The sequence below is a fragment of the Haliotis rubra genome, unplaced genomic scaffold, assembly GCF_003918875.1.
Source record: "Haliotis rubra isolate DU_JTF1 unplaced genomic scaffold, ASM391887v1 Scf60, whole genome shotgun sequence".
NCBI lineage: Eukaryota > Metazoa > Mollusca > Gastropoda > Lepetellida > Haliotidae > Haliotis > Haliotis rubra.
This window is the reverse complement of record NW_025767302.1, coordinates 1748442-1768816: the sequence shown is the minus strand read 5'-3', so window position 1 is coordinate 1768816 and position 20375 is coordinate 1748442. Positions and strand designations below refer to the sequence as shown.

The following is a 20375-nucleotide window of genomic DNA, read 5'->3' as shown; positions in this document are numbered from 1 at the left end:
GAATACTCACCTTATCGACGCGCGTCTGTGTGCGCGTTCGCGTTCGCGTGTGTGTTGAGTATTTCGATGCCTAGCAACTGTTGTTACGTAGCAGTATAGACACAGCAGTCTTGCTAATTGATTATAGAATGATGTGGTTATTTTTATGCCTGCAGGTCTACTCGGCTGCAAATTTAAAAATCGCATTTTTAATTTAATTATTTTCTGATGGCGTTACGTATATGCAGCGCTTAGTTTATTCTCAGAAATGTATGCATAGTATCTTCTGACACCATGAACAAACAGGCCAGCCTCAAGGTTGAATAATAAATCCATCGCGGAGTCTATTACGGTACAGTATGATCCCTCTGCACCTGACCGACTTCGACAGTTGTCGTAAACAACTTCTAGACTTGCGCGGTCTCCTATCGACGCTGAGCTAAGTCTCGAGGGCAAACTGGTGCAGCGCCTCTCAGTGCAGAGTTCGATCGCTGTTCTTTTCGAGAACAGTGGCTATTGATGAAGCGTTTCTTTAAAACACAGATATCTGATAAACATGTTTCGGTGTGCGTGCACATTGTAATCCTGCCTTAGTCTGGCAGATGTTTCTTTTATTGATTTTATTGTGTTAATATTTGTAAAATGTATTCAGGGAACAAAGTCAATGTCGTTCTGTTATACAGTGCAGAGCGTGTGTGAAAAGGTGAGCCCGATATGAAATACGTAAGTAAGTAACAACCGCGTGTGCATGTTTGGGTCCACCTAATATTTAACAGCCTGAGTGAGTGGGTTGGTTTAACGTTGAACAGGAATCTAGATATGTCATGGTGTGTCAGTTTGATGTGGGAGAAAAGGCATGGGAGTTAGTGCTGACAAATCTGGAAACATTATTGGGGAGACCGTACGTTTCTGGCGTACCCAAGCAGTGTTTGCCCTTAACCCTGAAAAGCTGCAGGCCACAAGGACCCAGAACCATAAAACGTTATGGGTCCTGATCAGAATGTGTAGGCACTATATTTTAGCTACAATATAAGTAATTCCCAGCAAACAAAAAATGCTACAACCAACAAACGAAGTTAAAGGGTGTAATTTGACTCTAGTGACTGACTTGTCTCCATTTACAACAACATCAACATCCATGTCAAGGTCCGAGTCTTCTGATACGTCTGAATCACAATGTTCAGACTGGGATATGTCAGCTATTGGGGATGAAATAGCTGTCGGCCATAAGGACCTGCAGAAAACACAAGCTGTGGGTCCGAGCGGTTTACAGCCGGCTTCGGGCCAAAGGGTCGACGTTAATTTCGGAAGGAAGCTAGGTTTATGTTGGAGGAAAGCCGTTTCGATGATCTTGGTAAAACGCACGGGGACAAATCTGGAAACATCATCTGATGATCATACGTTTATGGCGTTCCCAGCAGAGCCACAGTTTGATGTAGAGGTAGGTCAAGCCCCCACTGATGCTGGTCTCATACGCTCAGCACCTTGGTTCAACCATGGGAACCGTAATCGGGCCGAACTGTGGTTCAAACCCTCTGTCATTCTTTAAAGCGTATTGTGGTGCCTTAGATTATAGAAGAGCACATGTATGGGGATACATGATGTAGCCTGTGCTGATTACGTTAGTCTCCCCCAGTACCTCTGCATTATATATATATATATTGCTCATATTCATCACATGCAATACTCAGGTGAGTGAGATTTTACGTTTCTTTAAACAGTTGTATGATGGCACGTACTTTTATGCGCTAAAGATAGCATAAAGAGACACAGGTACAAGAAACTGGACAACACAGTCGGGGTGCTGGCTTGGTCCTAGTGATTGCAGATCCTGCACTGCAGCATCCTCAATAATCTCCAGGGTATACGTTCCGATAAATCTCCACAATACCCTGGACGCATCTACGGCTCGGCCCTATGAATTTATTACCTCCCTTTGCTGGCTTTTTATCAAATCAGGTGTCTACCCTGGGAAGTTGAGCGTACTAATCACAACTCACTTTCGCTTCATAAATTATCTAATCGATTAAACCTGGCAACACAAATCATGCAGAGGTACTCTGAAAGAGGTAGAAGGACTTCTTGCATATAGTGGAGATTTATCGGAACGTATACCCTGGAGATATCGAGGATGGCACTGCAGCTGAATGACGGCGACTTCAGATGGGTTGTCAATGTCCATTGAGCAATTCTGAAAGCCTTGTGTAGGTGACTGGGGACACGACGAAGTGAGTGAGTGAGTGAGTTTGCTCTAACGCCCTTTTGAATAGTATGCCAGTTGTCAGGTTAATGTCGGAGGACACCCGAAAGTGAACCAGGTCTCAGTTTAATATTTAGTAATACGCACGGTATTGTATGGTGCTGACAAACCTGAAAAACATAGTCATGGTGAACCGGAACCAGATAGAAGGGACGTAATTCATTCACACGACCCTGTAAAACCTAAGACGGGACTTTCCTGTGCATCTTTCAAGATAAACAAGATCGCTCAGAAGATATATTTTATGTCTTTATATACAATGCCCCGAAGTGCAACGACAATATATGATTTAAGCATATTTGTTTCAATACGTTACTGAACTTGCTTCACATCTGGGAGGGGAAGATAGCGTAAGACAAGCGCACGGTATTGAAGTAGAAGTTTAGATGAAATTAAAACTCCCATGTATGAGGTTCCTTGGAGGAGATGAACTGGTCGAATCCTTGTAGGCGTGGTGTCCAGTGTGTGGTAGGTGTGGACATTACGGTCCAGTGAGAGTAGGTGTGGACATTACGGTCTCGTGAGTGGTAGATGTGGACATTACGGTCCAGTGAGTGTAGGTGGTGACATTACGGTCTCGTGAGTGGTAGGTGTGGACATTACGGTCCAGTGAGTGTAGGTGTGGACATTACGGTCCAGTGAGTGGTAGGTGTGGACATTACGGTCCAGTGAGTGTAGGTGTGGACATTACGGTCTCGTGAGTGGTAGGTGTGGACATTACGGTCCAGTGAGTGTAGGTGGTGACATTACGGTCTAGTGAGTGGTAGGTGTGGACATTACGGTCCAGTGAGTGTAGGTGTGGACATTACGGTACAGTGAGTGGTAGGTGTGGACATTACGGCCCAGTGAGTGGTAGGTGTGGACATTACGGTCCAGCGAGTTGTAGGTGTGGACATCACGGTCCAGTGAGTGTAGGTGTTGACATTACGGTCCGGTGAGTGGTAGGTGTGGACATTACGGTCCAGTGAGTGGCAGGTGTGGACATTACGGTCCAGTGAGTGGTAGGTGTTGACATTACGGTCCAGTGAGTGTAGGTGTGGACATTACGGTCCAGTGAGTGGTACATTACGGTCCAGTGAGTGTAGGTGTGGACATTACGGTCCAGTGAGTGGTAGGTGTGGACATTACGGTCCAGTGAGTGGTAGGTGTGGACATTACGGTCCAGTGAGTGTAGGTGTGGACATTACGGTCCAGTGAGTGGTAGGTGTGGACATTACGGTCCAGTGAGTGGTAGGTGTGGACATTACGGTCCAGTGAGTGTAGGTGTGGACATTACGGTCTCGTGAGTGTAGGTGTGGACATTACGGTCCAGTGAGTGTAGGTTTGGACATTACGGTCCAGTGAGTGTAGGTGTGGACATTATGGTCCAGTGAGTGGTAGATGTGGACATTACGGTACAGCGAGTGGGTTTAATACATTGGGTTTAATACATTGTACCCATGTTGGGGATCGAACCCGGGTCTTTGGCGTGGCGAGCGAACGTTTTAACCAAGTACTAAGCTCCCCCACATCAACTAGAGGAGATCTGGCACTGTGACATCGGACGTGTAACAACGATGTAACCCACTGTGACTAATTAGTTTGTTAACTGAACGCAAACTGGCGACTAAGAAAATACACCTCTGCGTTTTCAAAGCAAATGTAAATATATTAATCAAAAGACATGCTGAACGGATGGAAATAACAGAAGCTATGTATGTGTGTAGGAGTTTCTGGGATACTGTGAACAGTTTGTCGATACATTATAAATGAACAGTTAGTCAATACTTTAGAAACATAATTGTCTTCAGTTTCAACTGCTGGTAACACCCAGCCAACGCTTTACAAGACATTACAGTTGTCAAGGTGGTTCCGTCGTCTGGGGCTGCACCATTGCACCCACTCAAGGGTCAAGGTCACCCCGACCACTTCGCTGCATGAACACAGCACTCCATGGACTTTGATACGGACATGAGAAGGCTTGTCTATCTGAGTTAGAAGAGACCGGAGTTGATTGGCTGCTGCCGTGTTTAACAGATGGGCTTATTGCCTTATTTGTTACATGACTTGACATAAATTCAGGGATCGTATCACGAGCTGTTAGAAAATAATAGTATAAACATTGTTAGATTTCAAGTTTCAGTTTCAAATAAAGTGTTTTCTCGGATGATTTGTGAAGTAAATTATATATCACAATTTCTTGTAACCAGTATAACGGTTAAGAACGCCGAAATAATAAAGGTTTAAGAAGTTTTGAAACGGTCCCTATTTATTATCAGCGACTTCAATTGACAACAACAATGTAAGGTATACTTGTTTATCAACACCTGGCATTCCAGTCGAGATTCAAAACAGGATCTGACACAGCTACTGGACGGAATGCTTTCAATGCATGGGTGGTGCTCACGCTATGGATCACGGAACTCATAACGCTGCTCACAAAGGATGGTTTTCTGATAAACATCTCGTATGCTGCTGGGGAAATTCATGTGCAGTGGAATGCTCAGAGATCAAATGTACTCTTTCATACCCTGGTATTTCCTGTACATAGAGACACATGTACTCTACCTTTCACTTGGGGACCCGTGAAAATCCGGATTAGAACTGATATTCCGTAACGCACGCTTGTCGTAAGAGGCGACTAAAGGGATCGGGTGGTCAGGCTCGCTGACTTGGTTGACACATGTCAACCGATTGCGTCTACAGGTCGATGGTCATGCTGTTGATCACTGGATTGTCTAATCCAGACTCGATTATTTACAGACCGCCTCCATATAGCTGGAATATTGCTGAGTGCGGCGTAAAACTAAACTCACATACTCACTCACTTTCCCTTGGGCACACCAGAAACCTATGAATATGGGTTCGAATCCTGGTCGCCCTCATTATGGTTCTTGGTTTGTCACCTCCGTTCCCCTGGTCGCTGGTTCCACCATGGCGGTAAACTGTCTACGGCCTGTATTACTCCGGGCTTCCCTCCCACATCAAGCAGACACACAGAGATATACCTGGAATACCGCTCAGGGCGGTAAACCGACTCACTCACTCGCTGATTGATGTTACTGAATGACATACAAGCATATGACTTAAGTCATATGTTATCTTGACGTGTTATCTTCACGTGTCTTCACGTCACGTGCTAGACAACAAGTGGGCTCTACATTCCTCGTGTCATCATTATCAGTTATTGACAAACGTACACAATCCTTGAACATATCGTTACACTGTCGCCCACTCACACTCAACATCAGTCTGAATTCACCGGCAAATCCATCTTGCATGAAAACAAAGCTCTCTTAAAACGGGAACAGGACAGCTGGCTGCATAGCCTTTCGGGCATTATATAGTGCTCTACTAAAGTCTCGTGGTTACAACAAACAAACATTTAATCTAATCAGGATAACCAAATTAGCCAATTAAGAACAGTTTGACGTTGGTTGTTTTACGCAGTACTCAGCTTTATGACGGCGGTCTGTAAATAATCGAGTATGGACCAGATCATCAGTGATCAACAGCATAAGCATCGATCTACGCATTTGGGATACAATGACATGTGCCAACCAAGTCAGCGAGTCTGACCACCCGATCCCGTTTGTCGCCTCTTACGACAAGCATGGGTTGCTGAAGACCAAATCTAACCTGTACTTTCGTAAATGATATGATATATGTATTTATAAAAAGGCCTCTCTAACTAAATTAATTTCAAAGAAATTTTAACACGTACATGTACATAGGATCCGACCACTACAAACATTCACTTTTACGTATAGCAATGCCACGTCGTGTTGGATAATACAGAGATTATCACATGTTAGTGTATGTCATACAGCCGTTTAACACCGAGAGCGTGCTCTGAATGATTGCCTTGATGGAAGCCGTTAGCATCTGGAGCCACCCACTCTTCTTGGTGAACTGCATACGACTGGTACAGACATAGACTAACGCCTAGACCCCGATTAATATAATTTTGATAGTAACAAATATACCCATTTATACTGAAAAGGAGCCCCAGTGAGTTGGGAGATTCGGGGGAACCTGAACCTGAGGAAATCTAGACTAGCTCCATTTAGACCTTTAACATTGCAGGGAGGGCTAAGCAGTAGGGAAAATAATGTGGTTGAGGGAGTGTGAGACAGACTGGGAAAAACAATGCGGAGGGACGTCTCAGACTGTGACACAAATGCGCAACGGGTTTTGGAGAGGTTTTAATAGGTACATTTACATTAATAGAATTGATCTTCAGTAACCCATGCTTGTCGTAAGAGGCGACTAACAGGATCGGATTGTCAGGCTCGCTGACTTGGTTGACACATGTCATCGGTTCCCAATTGCGCAGATCGATGCTCATGCTGTTGATCACTGGATTGTCTGGTCCAGACTCGATTATTTACAGACCGCCGCCATATAGCTGGAATATTGCTGAGTGCGGCGTAAAACTAAACTCACTCACTCACTATCAGGGGCGGTGGGGTAGCCTAATGGTTAAAGCCTTCGCTCGTCACACCGAAAACCCGGGTTCGATTTCCCACATGGGTACAATGTGTGAAACCCATTTCTGGTGTCGCCCGCCGTGATATTGCTGGAATATTGCTAAGAGCGGCGTAAAGCCACACCCACTCTCTCTCTCACTTTTTCACTATCACGTCTAAATACGACTCCGGTGACCTGTAACGTTGCTGAAATGACAATGGCGTCGTGCCATTCCATTCTTAAACGTATTTACTTAGCTGCCGTGTTGGTGCCAACAACTATGAGACGACATTTTAATCAGTACTGCCGATTGCACACAATTCCATATCTTTCTGTTTTTCGTTAACGTTGCGCTTTGCAACTTTTGACCTCTGTGACGACGGCTTCTTTATTAACGAGTCTGGCCAGACAAACCCAGCAGCGCCGTCTCACGTCGTCGGGTTTTAAAGGCATACAACCAATCACGTTAGCAAGTCTTATCCACGATCCTCCCTTTGCCCCTTCTGCCAAGCATGGGTTGCTGGGGTATATTTTGACCTTTAACATCAGTGAGTTTCTAATAGTTCTGTTGAAACATGTTGGTGATGGCCCGGAACTCGGTATCTGAATTCATTCCAGAAATCTCACGGCATGTGCTTTTTTCTACCACGACCATTACTGAAATTTACGTCAACCAATTTCCTATGATAATTCCCTAACCTTGTAATCATACTAATCGATTAGTTAAGGTGTTTAGGAACTTGTCCCGACGCTTGCCATTCGTGCGCTTCAGTCATGTATTGTCTCTTGTTGACAAGAGTTACAAGACAACAAATGGGACAAAAGGACAAAATCCTTCTTTCATGTTTTCTGCATGTTTTTTTCCACGAATAGGTGTGGGTTCTAGTTCGTAATGTCGCGGCTATTTTTTCGCATGAGGCTGGTTCCAGGCCGTCAGGGAAATGGCTCCTCGTGTCATCGGTTACGTAACGTAATGGGAGGATATTTGAATATTGCATAGCGAATGTTACAATTATTGCTAGATTTTTCGAGCGCATTTGAATTCTTTTTTATTATATATTTTTTGTAAGATGAATTATTATTGGTGTCGATGCCGTATGCACTCACATATTGGAGAATCCGTGAAATAGTCGTATTGGTACAGTTACTGGGCCCGGACTTCCTTATTAATGAGACCTGTGAAGGTCCGGGTTAGAATATTGGCCTTCAGTAACCCATGCTTGTCGTAAGAGGCGATTAACGGGATCAGGTGGTCAGGCTCGCTGACTTGGTTGACACATGTCATCGGTTCCCAATTGCGCAGATCGATGCTCATGCTGTTGATCACTGGATTGTCTGGTCAGACTCGATTACTTACAGACCGCCGCCATATAGCTGGAATATTGCTGAGTGCGGCGTAAAACTAAACTCACTCACTCACTCCTTATTAATGACGCATTGTCAAAGATCCAAACAAATTATCATATATTAAAAGTTGATATTAATTAAGTTTTGGAGCATCAAAATATGATGGTAAGAAATATCATATTCATGTACACATTTTCACGAATATTTTCCTTTAGTGATTCCGTATATATCATGTTTTAAGATATACAAAACCAAACTTGTAATATCCATTTTCAGTTACAATGTAATAGGAATGTTAGATCTAGGCGTCAGCGGTTAAAGGGAGGTAATTCGCAAAACCGGAAGTGGGTTACGTTTCTTCGATCTTTCAACACGTGGGTCCCGTATATAACTGTTTACATCTTTCTTGCTGTCGAACGATGAAGCGTACTCATGAAACGGATGATTTTCAATCAGATGTAAGACACCAAGCCGACACATTAGTGATATTAGAACTGATTAATAAAGTTGTTATTGCTTGTAGCCTTGTGCATGATACAGGATACTTGAACTTAATCAAACTCGAGTTGAGGATTTGGTTTAGAAGTGATACATGAAATTTCTCATTTACGATTTTGCCATGTTTGCAGTCGACAAAATGAATGCTAAAATTGTGTTCATGTTCAAATATAAAATATTTTGGAGCATGACTTTTTATCTAGAAAGCATTCAAACGAAGTCGTAACATCTATTGTAATAAGATATTCATGTTGATATCACAGGCAATCGATACATAGGATATGCCCCTATAGTTGTATAGGGGCACATAGCCTGTAGTTAATATCTGGTGTACGTGAAACAAGTGTGGACCATGTAGCAGTAGACGCAATGTTTGATTCACGTCTTTTAATTACCCCTTTCCTATATCTGCTAGCTCAAGTCTGAGTATTCTTTGATAAAGTGACAGGATAATAATCATGAATTGTGATGAAGGAAAGGAATAATTTAATCTTAGAAAATATGATTCTATGCAATATTGCTTCCTTTACCACAGGCGTCAGATGATGAAGTAGTTAGTGATGATTTCGAGGGAGACGATGATGATGCTGAAGATGATGGAGACGAGGATGAAGATGATATTGAGGACGAAGCTCAAGATGGACCACCAGCTAAAGCTGCTAAATTGGATAAAAAGTTATACAAGCCTCCAACAGCTAATGAGCTGAACACACTGAAGGAAGCAGAGAGCCTGTTTCAGTCCAACCTGTTTAAACTGCAGGTGAGGAGGTTGATCATAAACAGGATTCAGTGCATAGTGATTGGAGGGCACAGTAAGTCCAGCTGTCTGAGGATCCAGAAAGAGCAGTCATAGTTACCTCCCCTTATTTTGTTTAAAAATTGTTTTGTATCCCATGTTCACCCATATTATGCTTCTTGTTTCACTAAAGTGGTAATTTTTTTATCACTGTAGCTTTCCTCACACATCAACATACAGTGATATGATTTAAACTATTAAAATTGGCATTATACATGCTCACTCACTCACTCAACTATAAAGAGTGTGGTTTTATACTGCATGTGTTACCTCAGTGGTGTTAGAGTGGTCTGGTGGATGATGCCTTACTGCATAAATGTGGACAGTTTTGTACGTTACTGTTATTCATGGTTAGTGAGATGCCATAAATATCAAACTTTTTATACCTGTTGGTATCTCACATTATTATCCCCCGGCATGTAATGTGGGGGATATAGTCGACGCCTTGTCCATCTCCGTCCGTCCGTCCGTCCGTCCGTCCGTAATCATTTTGTTTCCAGAGAATAACTCAAAAACCGTTCAATATTTTTCAACAAAAATTGGTACTTATATCAAACAGAACGTAAGGTGGTGCCTAATGCTATTTACAGATTTTTGGCATTTTTATTTTTCTCGGTTTCCATGGAAACCTTTTGGACTTAGTCTTAAAGGGGGGTGGGCTTCGTTTCTGGAGCATAACTCAAGAACCGTTCAATATTTTTCAACAAAACTTGGTAGATATATCAAACAGATCCTTAAGTGGTGCCTTTTGCTATTTGCAGATTTTGGGCATTTATATTTCTCATGATTTCCATGGAAACGATTTGGACTTAGTTTAAAAAAAGTCAAGTTCTGGACTTTAAGTAACTGTGGGGGCCGGGGGGATATGTCATCTTCTGATGACTCTTCTTGTGACTGAGTGAGTGAGTGAGTATGATTTTATGCCGCTTTTTGCAATATTCAAGTAATATCATGGTGGGGGACACCAGACATTGTACCCATGTGGGGAATCGAACCCATGTATTCAGCATGATGAGCTGACACTTTAACCATTAGGCTGCCCCACCTCCTCCTCACATTATTGTATCATGTTGTATGTTAGTATATGATTCATATTATCGTCATGATCACAGTGATGCTGTCTTTGTGTCATCAACATGCCATGTGAACATCCACCCTGTCTGTTGCAATAATGCTGGGTGACATCATCAGGCTATACAAGCATTCAAGTTGCCCTGAGATCTGGCACATGTTTATCTACTTGGTTAAAGGTCACATGCAACGTAAAACACAACTTTGCAGATTCTGATACCTTTTGGTATGGACATACCGAAACAAATCGTCAAAAATGTAAATTCAACTTATAAAGTTGAAAAATAACGCGATGAAAAAAAACCAGCAAATCGGAGTTCAAACGTTTCACTAATTTTAATTGGGGAAAACGGGTTTCAACAGCTGATAGCACGCGCGCGCAAGTAAATAGATTTGCTGCTTTGGAAGCTGGTTGTTGGGTGAATACTCGGTGAAGGCTTTGGTGTGAGCTATTTTTCTAATGTTTTGTTGATATCTCTGCGCGAAGCTTTTTATATATATGTTATGACAGTAAATTAACTGTTTATATAATTTCATTTGTCTATTTCACCACACGCTCTTCTTACCGAGACACTTTCTCAGTTCGATACTTAAAAGCAATGTCATTATTTAGTTGACAGAATTTCTAACTGTGATATAGATATGTCGTTGTCACAGACAAAACTCAATGTCTTGTTTTTATTGACACCTGTGTGTCTGCCTGCCTGTCTGCTAATGACAATATTCAATACACAGCTGCTATCACTGACCACATGCAATTTGAACTTAACACCAATCAGGCTATACACCATAAACAAAAAGCATTGATTTATGGTCCGAGTTCGGTCTCTGTCACATTACGTAATCACACAGACAGGCAGGTGTGAGTTTGAACACATGACATGTTATGATGTCTGTTGATTGCAAAATGTTATACACAAAAAATGAGCATGTATTTACAAAACCCAACATCTCTATATATACCTACACAATGAGCCGTGAAGGCGGCATCTGCAAATGAACCAGCCGTTACACTTGCGTGCACACCCACCCGCTCTGACTGGGTTCGGTATCCCGGCTGCTTCGTTTCGAGGGAGGTAAACCCAAGTACAAAATATTGCACTTTTGATTTGCGATTATACGCTTATAATTTTGTTTATTTGTTTTTTCATAATCAGCAATGCATATTATATGTCATGAAGAAGTGATAATTGTGTTTTAATTATGTTTGATATTTTGGTTGCATGTGACCTTTAAAGAAGTGCCCAGTTTGCACCTTTTGGTATTTTGAATGTTGTGATTTTGATTCATAATAATCATGATAATAACAATACGCTGTCATGATCATTGACCACCAGTAAACACTCTCTCCTGGTAGTATATTCTTTTTATATATATTCCTCCTTGGGGTACTTATAAGCATTTAAATGTCCATTTAAAATCCCTCGACAGTTGTAACAATATTTGAATAAAATATTTACAAAACAAAAACTACGTTTTGTCTTGTGAGACCACCCTTACAGGGCCCTCTGGCCCCTACAATAAGAGCAGGTAACTCTAGACCGTAACCTCGTTACCTCACTTTCCATGCTGTCGTTTCCGACATAGGCGTGGAGTCCATTACAAGAAAGTTTTTCTTTTCGAGAATTATGAGTGGGTCAGAAACAGCAACTGTATGTATGGTTCTCTTTTTTTTTTCCTGCATGGGCGATTTGAAGGCTTGTTCTGAACTTTTTCATTCATAATTTTTAGTTGTAACTTGGTACCTGTCGCGTCGGCTCGCCCGAGTGCGTGCCAAGATAAGCTGACCAGGTACCTTCGCTAGCATCACTGTTCATTGGTTTCCGTGTGGTTTTCAATGTTACAGGTGGGGTTAGTAATTTTTACGTATATGTGGTTACATGTAGAGGCGTTTCCACTGCTTGCATTTTCTATCTTCACGATAATAAAAATTAAGTAGTTATGTCAGTCGTATTATGGTTATTGTCAACTGTATGCTCGTTGTCGCATTAGTTATTATGCGCCCATCGTGTTTTTCATATATGTCTGTGTGTATGGGGTTGATTGCTGCACAGGTTGTTTACTTGTTGCAGTTTAAATCCTGTGCCGTGCCTTCGCGGCCATTCCGTCAAGGACACACCGAGGTCTGCTTACGTTGCCTCACCCAAACTGACCATGAGGAAGAGGGGTGTGTGGCATGTGCCACTTTACGCCTCAAGCGATTAGAACCGCGGCGAGCCGGATCAGCTGTTCTACAGCAATCTGATTGGTGAGGGGGTGATATCTGGGCACAGGATCCCCGTCCAAGCGTTCACACAAAAAAAGGGGTCTCGGGGCCGCTTCCCATCTGAGGAGCCGGCTCCCAAAAGAGCTAAAGGTTCCAAGGAGGCATCTAATACCAAACCTCAACTTGCTCCTGTCTCTTCCCCCTGTTGTGTCGGCACCAGTTGTGCCCGTTGAATCACTAACGCTTTATTCCAGGAACAGATGGCGTCAGTGAAATCTCTCATTGTCTGGCGTTGGATGGGTTCCGTAAGGAGCTCACAGCGCCCGGTCGTGGGGGTGGATCTGGCGCATCTGGGGGGGTTGGCTGCGGCCCGAGCTTAGGCTCGGGGAGCAGCGCCTCCCCTGGGCAGCTTGATCCCGGCTTAGGCCGTGGAGATAAGCGCCCTCGGCACCTAAAGGCGACCTGCAAGAGGCGTAGGTCCGTCACAGGTGGCTGGCGCCCGGCGATGCAGGGTTTGCCCTGGCCGCCTGGTGCCCTGACTGGCGGTCGCCTCGGCACTGCCAGCTTCGAGGACACCCTCGGCCTGGCAGCCAGTCTGGGTTGCCGGGGAGGCCTGTCGCGGCAGGTTCCTCTCGAGCGCCTCGGCGGCGACTTGGGGCGAGTTCTGCCCGGCTGGGCGACTTCGTTGCTTCTGGCGCCTCTTGACCTTTATGGTCTTTTCGGGTTCAGCCTCTGGTGTATCCTCGGCGGTCTCTCAGGGTATGAAATGCGGCTGCGAGGATTATGCCGAGTGGACATGGAGGGCGATGGAGGGAGGGAGGAGAGTCGGGCGGAGAGTGCCGTACTCCTTTGGCTCGTCTCTGAGGCAGGTGCGGGGAAAAATTGCGAAGCCCTGCCCCAGGTGGCGTTCCCACACAGGCTTTCGACCCAGCGGAGTTTAGGCTCCGGGGGAGGCTTTTCGCCTACCAAGGTGCGCCGGCGGCGCCTCGCATCCTACCATCACTGGTAGGTGGGTGGTAAATCCTCTCTTGACTGGTTCTCTTTCGAGATTTGATCTGCCCGGCGTTGGCAGGAGGTACCAGTTGGGGAGGAGGCGCTATTCGAACCACCAGTGGTGGGCGAGTCGCGTCTTTGCCTCAGTCCGCGTTAGGGGTCGTCCTCGTCTTCCCTGGCCTCGGCCAGGCAGGGCGGCGCCTCCCCTTTTCCTGCTAATTCACTGCGCTGAAGTCTGCGTGCGGTCATTCGAGGAATGTTGCGGTCGCGGCGGCCTAACTCAAAGTAGCAGTCCACTTTCGGCCTACCTGTCTGCACTGCAGGGACAGCTGGTGGCTCACAGCGCTTGTGGCGCCGACTCATCGAGTCGGTGCTTTCGTAGCGCCAACTCCGCGGGCGATACACTGCATCTGGCTAGGGATAGCATTGATTGCTGTGCCAGCCAGATGATGGAATGCCGTCATGGAGCTTGCGCCGCCTGTGGTTGTCTGTGGCGCGGTATTAAGCCCGGCCACACAACAAAGCTCCTGTCATTGCCCTATACCATGGGATCCTCCCTGTTCCCTGGGGCATTGCAGGTAGTACGGGAGGCCGCGGAGGCTGTCTCTACCTTCAAAGACTCAAAGCCTTTGTTGGAGCAGCCCTCCGCTCCTCGCCAGCGGCCTTCCCCGCTTGCGTCCGCTTATCCTTCTGCCCCGGCGAAGGATGTTGCTAAGTGGACTGCCCTTTGCAGTCAAAGCGAAGAAGGCGGCGAGAGAGCAAGGGCAAGCCTGCTCAAAGCGCCTTGCAGCAACCTTTTGGGGCAAGGGGAAGCCAGCCCGGCTTCCCGCTGATTCCTTCCCCAGAGCCCTTGTTGCCCCCACTCCATGGCGGAGACTTGCCGACTGTGGGGTGCACTGCCTCCTGCCACCGCGTCCCTGTCGGCGGCCGGCTGTCCCTATTCCTCCGGGGAGTGGGAGGCAGCCACCTCAAATCCCTGGGTCCTGTCCACGCTCAGGGATGGCCATTTGCCACAGTGGGCCGAGATCCTCCGTCCTTCTCGGGGTTCGGCTGCGCCTGTGCCGACCTCCCACGACAAGGCGGACGCGCTCCGTGCCGAAGTTCAGTCCTTACTGAACAAGGCAGCCATCGAGGTGGTTCCTGTGGGTCAACAAGGAGAGGGGTTTTATTCCACCTACTTCCTAGTGACCAAAAAGGACGGAGGGTTCAGACCCATTCTGAATCTCAGAGGGTTGAACCAGTTACTGGAGGTGCCGTCTTTCAGGATGGAGACACTCAGGTCAGTGATCTCCTCCGTCGAGACAGGGGATTGGCTTACGTCAATCGATCTCAAAGACGCATACCTCCATGTTCCAATGCACCCGAGTTCAAGAAGTACCTCCGGTTCTCCTTCGGCGGGGCGTGCTACCAGTTTCAGCGTGCTCCCCTTGGCATCTCCGCGGCGCCAAGGGTGTTCACCAAACTTATGCTAATCCCAGCTCAGTTAGCCAGGTCTCAGGGCAGGTGTTGTCACCCGTACCTAGACGATTGGCTTCTCAGGGCCTTAGGTCCTCAGTTAAGCAGAGCCTCCACACTGTGCGTGATGGATACTCTGGTGTCACTGGGCTGGATTATCAACCTCAAGAAATCAGACCTCGTTCCGACGCAGGATCTGATATTCTTGGGGGCCAGATTCAACACGGAGCTAGGGATTGTTTCCCTTGCTCGGACCATCGTCAAAGTCAGAGTACTGTTACAGTTTCTCCAGTTAAGCCCAATCGTCAGCCCGAACATGGCCGGTTGCTAGGCAACATGGCGGCGACAGTGGGCGTGGTTTGGCGTCTTGGCGTCTGAGGAGATCGCGACCAGTTCAGCAAGCGTTAAGCGCAGCTGTGGTCCCCACTCGCAGAGCTACGAGATTATTCTCCTGGCGCCCGAGTGGTTAATTCCTCACTTGCGATGGTGGGCCGGACGTCGGGAATTTGTCAGGGGATCCCCTCGACACCCGACACCTTCCCTCTCAGTTCAGACAGGCGCCTCCCTCACAGGTTGGGGGTCCTGGGCGAGCACTCAGCCTCCGGCCTCTGGTCGGAGCGGGAAGTCAGCCTACACATCAATGTGTTAGAACTGAGAGCAGTCCGCAGGGTGTTCGAGTGCTTCCGAGTGTTGGTGCAGGGCCATGTGGTTCGTCTAGAAATGGACAATCAAGCGGCCATGTCTTACATTCTCAAGCAAAGGCGGCACAGTGTCTCCGTCGCTCCTTCAGGAGGCGTGGCAGTTTCTACTGTGGTGCGATCAGTTCAACATTCGGGTTTTGCCTGTTTATCTCCCGGGGGTAGACAACGTCCGTGCAGATGCACTCTCACGGCGTATACTAGCCCCACACGAGTGGATGCTTTCGACGGGGAGATATTCGGGATTATCTCCCAGTTGTTCGGGTCGTTCCAGGTGGATCTGTTTGCGTCTGGGGTGACGAACCAGATTCCTGTGTTTTGCTCCCGGATTCCGGATCCGGGAGCGTTAGCCAACGATGCCTTTCAGCTCGATTGGACGGACAGGGTACTGTGGGCGTTCCCCCCGATACCACTGATTTCCAGGGTCCTGTCACAGCTGACCGCACAACCAGCTCGGCTACTTGTGCTTCTGGCACCCCTTTGGTCGGCACAACGCTGGTTTCCGGTAATTCTCAGGTTTCTGGCTCAGCCTCCTGTTCTATTACCTTTTCGACCGGACCTCCTATCCCAGAACGGAGCGCCCCACCCGAATCCCAGGATTCAGTGGGTGGCCTGGCCGCTGTCAGGGATCGCCTCCGTGCGAGCGGAATTCCTGCACCAGTTGCAGACACAATTCTGGCTGCGTGGAGGGATTCGACAAACGTTCAATATGAGGATAGATGGGCCTGTTATTCGCGCTGGTGTGTCACGTCTTAGATGTCCGTAAGACACTTAAGGCTTATATCAAACGAACAAGGGGTACCCGTAAGGGTAACCAATTGTTTTGTTGTTATGGCGGGGTTCAGGCTGGTCTTCCGGCGACAAAGCAAACCATTTCTCGGTGGCTTGTCTCTGCCATACATATGAGCTATACTCAAACAGGGCGTATCCCGCCTGTAGGGTTGAAAGCTCATTCGGTTAGGGCAGTTGCTACATCGAAAGCTTACGCTGCAGCCCTGCCCATTGAGGAGATCTGCTCCGCGGCTATTTGGAGCAGTCCGAGTACATTCATCCGTCATTACCAACTTGACAGACTCTCCAGTGAGCGTGCTCGGTTCGGTCAGTCAGTTCTCTCCAGTGGGCATGGTTCCACCTCTCTAGCCGATTGAGCTTTCGAGAAAGTATGTGAACCATTCTATGCCAACCTTTTTTAACACTGGTGTTGGGTTTTTAAAAATCTTGTTTACATATTCCCTTGGTGGCCGGGTTTTATGTGGTGATGGTTTTATTCCCATGTCTTTGCATTCTGCTCTAGACTTTACTGGCCTTGGAAGCTTTGCTAAATATATATACATATTAAGGCATTTCGTTTCTGGCGGATTATTATGGGACCCTTATCTTCGGCTTCGAGTAGATTGCGGGAAGGAGGGAGGGTGTGTCTCGTTAGTTTGCTTTAGCGAGGTTTCAGCTGGGCAATTTACATATGTTCGACCCTGACCCTGGCTCATGCCCCGCCTGATTGGCTATGCGGTGGACCGTTGACGGGGTAAGTATGCTTTTTTCTGCTATAATTAGCTTGGGAAATTCCACTTCTTGTCGGGTGTTTTCTGCAGACAGAATGCAGCTCCTTAGCTCCGTCTTTAGGAGTCTGTCTTATGCTTATAAGTACCCCAAGGAGGAATATATAAAAAAGAATCGAACTTAACCTGTATAGGTTTCAGATTCTTTGAATATATTCCTCCTTGGGGTAATCATCTCCCACCTCCCACATTCTGTCTGATGTCGCTCAGCATGGAAAGTGAGGTGACGAGGTTACGGTCTAGAGTTACCTGCTCTTGGCTGTAGGGGCCAGGGGCCCTGTAAGGGTGGTCTCACAAGACAAAAACGTAGTTTTGTTTTGTAAATATTTTATTCAAATATTGTTACAACTGTCGTAGGATTTTAAATGGACATTTAAATGCTTATATAAGTACCCCAAGGAGGAATATATACAAAAGAATCTGAAACCTATACAGGTTAGTTCGAGTTTTGTACATATGTACTGGGGGCAGCAGTTTTGTTCATAATACTAAAAAGAAGTTATGCATAAGAAAATATGGGAAGGGGTTGGGGTGGGGGGTCAATGAATTTGTACATGACATGAAGGGGGGTGTCACTTACTTTGTACATGTTACTCCATAAAAAAGCATCATATATCTCACACACACACACACACACACACACACACACACACACACACACACACACACACACACACACACACACACACACACACACACACACACACACACACACTCACTCACTGTGTGAGTTCCTTGTATTGGTCTGTATTGTATCAGTTTAAGGCTGACATTCTTTCTCAACTGTCATACCTCTGTATCTTCCTGCAGATCAGTGATCAAAAGTGGTTGAAAAAGTCCAAGGTGAAAGTCCCCATCATGCAGGTTCCCAAAATAACCAAAGGGTACTTCAACTTCTTAGCTCCATGCAGTGTGAAATGTGTGGGGAGCTTTGCCCTGGGAACCTGCATCAAGCCCAATGTTCATGTTGATGTATTAGCGGAAATGCCAAAGGTGAGACACTCAGGTTTAAGAGCCTAAAAAAGCATATATACTGCAATGCATTTGCACATGTTACTTGACAAATAATAACAAAAGCATTAAGATGACATAAAATATGGGTTTGCTTGTTTTTTCTTTCAATCTCCCTCTAAGATCTGTTGGTACTATGAGGATTAACTGAAGGGTTCTAAGCCTCGAATATACAGTGCTAAGAAGGTTAAATGTAATTTGCTCGTGAGTTTTTGTGGATGTACATCTATGATGGTATGTTATGTTCACTAGCTGTCACTATAATGGGGATCAAAACTTGTCAATTAACCCTAACTCTAATGCTTTAACATCAACTTACACCCAGTTAAAGTGTTAACAAGATGTGAGGGAACAAGGCAGTAGTCAATAAGATTTAGTTCCCTGATACTGTAAAGTTGTACTGAAAGCCTTTCCCCTCCTTATAGAGATGTTACCAGTGTAAATATGAGGAGTATAATGAGTGCGTTCTGTATTATTTGTTGTAGGAATGTCTCCAAGCCAAGGACTTTCTGAACCAGCGGTATTTGCGGAAACGAGCCCTCTACTTGGCAGCCATTGCCACTCATTTACAGACCAGTCAGCTTATCCAAGACCTGAAGTATAGCTATCACCATGGCAACCACCTCAAACCCATACTGATCATTCATGTTAAAGGTAAGTGGTTCTCTTGTGTTCACATGGATCAGTCACATGTAGGTTTGTCTATGTTAAACTTGGGCTTCTCCCTGTAAGGTAGTGTTTGGACTGGTAAAACATTGTTGGTTACTGGGTAGCTTTAGTGTGATAAGTAGCGGATGGCTTATTCAGAATTGTAAACTATTTACTGTGATTGCATACCGTCCAGCAAGCAGCATATACATCATGATATCCTGTAGGAGACAGTAGAGGTTCTTCAGCAGAATTCATCCTTAGTATCCCAAGCTAGTCATTTTTCACTATATTATACTTGTACATCTGGGATCCATGGTATAGATAATTGACAATCCATGTGACGATGCTTTTTATCCGCGGTGTTGTTTATGAAGCAATCAAATCTGAAATTAGATTAAGGCTTAACACTTTGCCAGATACTATAGTCCAAAATTGCATCCAAGTTTGGATCATGTTTCAGATTGTCAGGTACTTGGTTGGCTGGCCCAGATTGAATGATTAAATAGTTGTCATGATATCGTTGTATGGATGTGTACTGTGGTGATATGCACTATTCCGTCACATGGGAATACCTGAGAACATTTTGCATGGTTTCAAGGAATTCCCTTGCATCAGTGCCAGTTGTGATAGATTTTTAGCCTCATGCAGACATTGACTTTTCTTTGGTAAAGAGAATGTGATGAGTTGAACCTCAAAATAGTTAGAGTCTTTGCCTCTTAGATCTGACTTGTCCAGGTTTAGTCTCCATACTTGTGTATTAGAGCATTATATAGGTTCTTTTTCCCCGCTATTCTCAGCTCTCTGACTACATTGTTAGGTTACCATACACTTGGCCAGACTTTGTCACTTCCATTATTTGCCCATCTGCTCCAGGTGACAGTGGGAAACCTGTACAAGTCAACCTACACATCAGCTTGCCGTCTGGCGCCTTCAGACCGAGCCGTTTCAGCATCAGCCAGAGCAATGTGAGGAAGTCGTGGTTCCAACAGACGGAGGAGGAGGCTGAGACTGAAGGTGATGCAAATATACCACATCACCTGTTGGTGGAGAAACCTGTTGGGATTATATGTGACAATATGACCCTATGACTCCTGTGTTTCCTCCATGTGTTGTCATGCCCTACCCTGTAGCGAGTCCCCAGGGCAGACTAGGTCCAGATGTTTGTCTCCCTGACTCAAAGCTTCTTAGTGCCATGACTGTCATAAGTCTATGGGAGTTCTGTTTGTTTAAGTGCTGTGATTGTTTTGTGAAACATGGGCCTGTTGTGATTCTGGGGCAGGATAACCTCAGTACTGAACAGTCAGAAAAGCCCATTTAGAGGTGGTCAAAATGTGTGACAAGGCTGATAAGGACCTCATGGCATGACTCATTACTCATTCCAGCAACTGTACCTGGAGCCGAC

At 45.7% G+C, this 20375-nt stretch overlaps 1 protein-coding gene across 1 annotated transcript in view; it reads left to right on the top strand.

Annotated features, from left to right (window-relative positions):
* The first annotated feature begins 1289 nt into the window (after nucleotides 1–1289).
* The window catches only part of LOC124255450 (nucleolar protein 6-like), a 40088-nt gene continuing 21002 nt past the window's right edge, over nucleotides 1290–20375 (top strand). The window contains exons 1-7 of the mRNA XM_046689366.1: nucleotides 1290–1420; nucleotides 9069–9345; nucleotides 12861–13611; nucleotides 14241–14490; nucleotides 18122–18304; nucleotides 18808–18976; nucleotides 19847–19987. Of these exons, the coding sequence (XP_046545322.1) occupies nucleotides 1325–1420; nucleotides 9069–9345; nucleotides 12861–13611; nucleotides 14241–14490; nucleotides 18122–18304; nucleotides 18808–18976; nucleotides 19847–19987 (1867 nt within the window). The 5' untranslated portion in view covers nucleotides 1290–1324. The remainder of the gene's footprint in view (nucleotides 1421–9068; nucleotides 9346–12860; nucleotides 13612–14240; nucleotides 14491–18121; nucleotides 18305–18807; nucleotides 18977–19846; nucleotides 19988–20375) is intronic.